Raw genomic sequence first — 4,505 nt, forward strand, 5'->3', positions numbered from 1 at the left:
AGACTTGACTCAATGTGGAATGCACTCTCGCCATGAAATCAGAACATGCATGTCTGTGAATCATAGGTGGCCTACGTAATGTACACTGAGTATATCAAAACATTAGGAACACCTTCCTAATATTGATTTGCAACCCCTCTTTTGCCCTTGGAACAGCCTCAATTCGTCAAGGCATGGACTCTACAAGATGTCGAAAGCCTTCAACAAGGATGCTGGCCCATGTTGACTCCAATACTTCCCACAGTTGTGTCAGGTTGGCAGGATGTCCCTTGGGTGGTGGACCGTTCCTGATACATGCCAGGAAACTGTTGAGTTCGGAAACATCCAGCAGCGTTGGATTTGTATTGTTTAAAAAATGTACAAATACAAGGAAAAGTATGGTTTGAACATGTCTTTAATGTTTATTTGTTTAGGTGTTAGTAATATGTGTAAATACATTTGTGTTTACATCATTAAGCCTTTATGTATGTGTTGTGAATGACCAAAGGTGTCAGACTTTATATTAAGTACAGCTTCATATGATACAAGGCATTGATGTAGTCGGAAGTTTACATACACTTAGGTTGGAGTCATTAAAACTCGTTTTTCAACCACTCCACAAATTTCTTGTTAACAAACTATAGTTTTGGCAAGTTGGTTAGGACATCTACTTTAAACAGCTTGGAAAATTCCAGAAAATGATGTCATGGCTTTAGAAGCTTCTACTAATTGACATAATTTGAGTCAATTGGAGGTGTACCTGTGGATGTATTTCAAGGCCTACCTTCAACCTCAGCGCCTCTTTGCTTGACATCATGGGAAAATCAAAAGAAATCAGCCAAGACCTCAGAAAAACAATTGTAGACCTGCACAAGTCTGGTTCATCCTTGGGAGCAATTTCCAAACGCCTGAGGGTACCACATTCATCTGCACAAACAATAGTACACAAGTATAAACACCATGGGACCATGCAACCGTCATACCGCTCAGGAAGGAGACGAGTTCTGTCTCCTAGAGAGGAACGTACTTTGGTACAAAAAGCGCAAATCAATCCCAGAACAACAGCAAAGGACCATGCGAAGATGCTGGAGGAGACAGGTACACAAGTATCTATATCCACAGTAAAATAATCCTATATCGACATAACCTGAAAGGCCGCCCAGCAAGGAAAAAGCCACTGCTCCAAAATCACCATAAAAAAGCCAGACTACAGTTTGCAACTGCACACGGGGACAAAGATCGTACTTTTTGGAGAAATGTCCTCTGGTCTGATGAAACAAAAATAGAACTGTTTGGCCATAATGACCATCATTATGTTCGGAGGAAAAGGGGGAGGCTTGCAAGCCGAAGAACACCATCCCAAACGTGAAGCACGGGGGTGGCAGCATCATGTTGTGAGGGTGCTTTGCTGCAGGAGGGACTGGTGCACTTCACAGAATAGATGGCATCATAAGGGGGGGAAACTATGTTGATATATTGAAGCAACATCTCAACACATCAGTCAGGACTGTAATGAGCATGGGATGCAGAGTAACCACATGCTATAGCTAAAACTGTGTAGGTGTATCATATGGAATCCCAACAGTCCTTTATGTTAGATTATTTTATTTAACTAGGCAAGTCAGTTAAGAACAAATTCTTATTTACGATGACGGCCTTCCAAACCCGGACAACACTGGGCCAATTGTGCGCCGCCCTACGGGACTCCCAGTCACGGACGGTTGTGATACAGTCTGGATTCGAACCAGGTTGTCTGTAGTGACACCTCTAGCACTGAGATGCTGTGTCTTAGACCACTGCGTCACTTCCTCACCTTGAAAGTATCTATGGGCCAGAAGAAACCCTAAACAGCCCCTACAAACTTTATCCACCTCTCGATACAAATAAATGGGAGTGATAGTGGCATTTGTGCAATTGTCAGAATGTCAAGGCCAAATCAACTCAAAGGAACTCCATATTTGGTTTGATGTTATTTAAAAGGTGATTATGACATAAATAATACTAATAAACATGCACACATGCCCCTATGACTTCCCTTAATAGTTTGAAAGTGGATGGGAAAAATAAATGAAAACTGAACCATGGAATATAGTTTCTCCTGTCCCATAGACTTTCAGCTGTTGTAAATTCCTGAACTTCCCCTTTAATATACTCTCTGATTTACATTTTAAATGTTTTCCAGTGTCACGGTCGTCCTCCTCTTCATCTGAAGAGGAGAGGCGAGAAGGATCGGAGGACCAAAATGCGGCGTGGGATGTGTTCATGATGAATATTTAATGAAAGAAAATACTGAACACTGAATACAAAAACAAATAACAACCGTGAAGCTATAAATGAGACCTGTGCTGCCACAAGCAACTAACAGACAATCACCCACAAACAAAACAGTGCAACCCAGGCTACCTAAGTATGATTCTCAATCAGAGACAACGATTGACACCTGCCTCTGATTGAGAACCATACTAGGACGAAACATACAAATCCCCAAATCATAGAAAAACAAACATAGACTGCCCACCCAACTCATGTCCTGACCATACTAAATAAATACAAAACAAAGGAAATAACGGTCAGAACGTGACATCCAGATTTGATTTCAAACAATATTCATTATTATACTGTGGAAATTGCCAATGAGATGGCTCGAAATCTTACAGATTGTGGCTTTGGGATCAATGGGGACGACTGAGTCAGACTGGATTGGTACTGTTCTCTGGGTGGGTGTTTCTGCAGGCAAAGGCGTAGAGGAATGGATCCAAACAGCTGTTGATGAAGGTCAGAGATCCAACAATTCCCCAATGGGCCTCCCAGACTCCTCTCAGAGCCTTATCCCCTACAAAGATTGCTGACAATCCCAGCAAGTTCATGACATGGTGAGGAGTCCAAAGAACGGAAAATGTCACTACTATACTGGTCACTAATCTGGTCATCTTGGGGCTCCTGAAAAACGCTGTTTGGTTCACTCTTCGGTGGAGGCGGATATAGGCCGTGGCCATGATGGAGAAAGGAACTACAAATCCCAGAACAGTCTGTAGGAGCAACACGGCCACTTGCTGAGTGTCTGACGCGAAAACAAACATACACTGGAAATGTCCATTCTCATCCTGCTTCAAACCTCGCACCACCCAATTAGGGATAGATAGGACCCCGGCTACCCCCCACAGGACAACCAGAATTCCCCTTTCTTTTGCCACTCCCAGCAAGGCCCAAGTCTGTGGATACAGAACCTGGAGGTAACGCTGGATGCTCAGAAGCGTGATAGTCAGCAAGCTGGTGTAGATGCTACAGTAAATCAGGAAGGACATTAACTTGCAAATAGCCCAACCCATTATCCAGCTAAACAGAATGCTGTGGATCCATGCAGGCAGGGTGACAAGGCATAGCAGGTCTGATGCAGCCAAGTTCAACATCAGTCTCCGGCTCAAACTGGATAGATCGTGGTTCCGACAGAGGACAACTATCACTGCGATGTTCCCGGGTATGCCGATAAGGAAGCAAAGAGACAGGACCACGCCAGGGGCCAGACCATCACGGTTCCAAGGGATGGGTGCAAGACTGAGGAAGGAGGCATTAGAGTCGGAGGAGTTTAGGGTGAAGGAGATGAAGGTGGAGGAGTTGCGTTGCTCCATTTCTAGCAGTGAGTCAAGATGACCGGCGAATGGCTCTGAGTAACAGGCAGTCAGATAAAATACAGTGTCCATGTGATACATGAGGTACATTATTTGCAACCGTTGTTTACCTGTACTGTGAATTTGCTAACCAAATTGAGTGTTAGTGAATAGGTCATTAGGGAAAGGCCATGTTGTCACGAAAGCTAGGAGTGGTGGGTGTGGAGTCAAACAGAGCAAGGTTTCCAATGTAGACGGATTTATTCAGCTGGGTCTAGCCAACATACAGGCACAATGACCAATAAACAGTTAAGTCCCCCAAAACCAGGGAAATAACAAACAGCAAAAATACATATAAGCAAAACAAAACTCTACCACTGACAGAGAGGAATAAGCCCGCACAAAAGCAGGCGGGCCCTGGAAGTTTAAATAGCCCCGAATTAACAACCAATAATGTACAGGTGAAAACAAGTAGGACAAAACCAACAGAAAAGAAAAAGGGATCGGTAGCAGCTAGTAGACCGGTGACGACGACCGCAGAGCGCCGCCCGAACAGGGAGAGGAGCCACCTTTGGTGGCAGCTAGTAGACCGGTGATGACGACCGTTGAGCGCCGCCCGAACAGGGAGAGCAGCCGGAAGTCATGACACATGTTTTGATGTTCTGCGTCTGTAGGAAATTGAATGGGGACTTCTGAATGTACTGTATTCTTCCTGTGAAACAACAGATGACAAGGAAATTATCTAGAGGAAGAATCTTAGATAACCAGTCAGACTAAAAAACAACGTTCAATTGTGATTTTACATTGAATGTGCTTTTCAGTCCAGGACTATACTCTTAGAAAAAATGGTTCTAAATAAAACCATACTCCTCTCAGAGGCTTATCCCCTACAAAGATTGCTGACAATCCCAGCAAGTT

At 43.9% G+C, this 4,505-nt stretch overlaps 1 protein-coding gene across 1 annotated transcript; it reads right to left on the minus strand.

The window, feature by feature from the left end:
- Positions 1 to 2,669: 2,669 nt before the first annotated feature.
- Positions 2,670 to 3,608, minus strand: LOC139394373 (type-2 angiotensin II receptor-like). Its single transcript, XM_071142427.1, has one exon. It carries the CDS (start codon positions 3,606 to 3,608, stop codon positions 2,670 to 2,672), a length of 939 nt encoding a protein of 312 aa, XP_070998528.1.
- Between the last annotated feature and the right edge of the window lie 897 nt (positions 3,609 to 4,505).

This window comes from Oncorhynchus clarkii, unplaced genomic scaffold (assembly GCF_045791955.1).
Source record: "Oncorhynchus clarkii lewisi isolate Uvic-CL-2024 unplaced genomic scaffold, UVic_Ocla_1.0 unplaced_contig_8566_pilon_pilon, whole genome shotgun sequence".
In the NCBI taxonomy this organism is placed as follows: domain Eukaryota; kingdom Metazoa; phylum Chordata; class Actinopteri; order Salmoniformes; family Salmonidae; genus Oncorhynchus; species Oncorhynchus clarkii.

Coding starts and splice junctions, on each gene's coding strand:
- LOC139394373 (XM_071142427.1), bottom strand. CDS start 3,608: ATGGAGCAACGCAACTCCTCCACCTTCATCTCCTTCACCCTAAACTCC.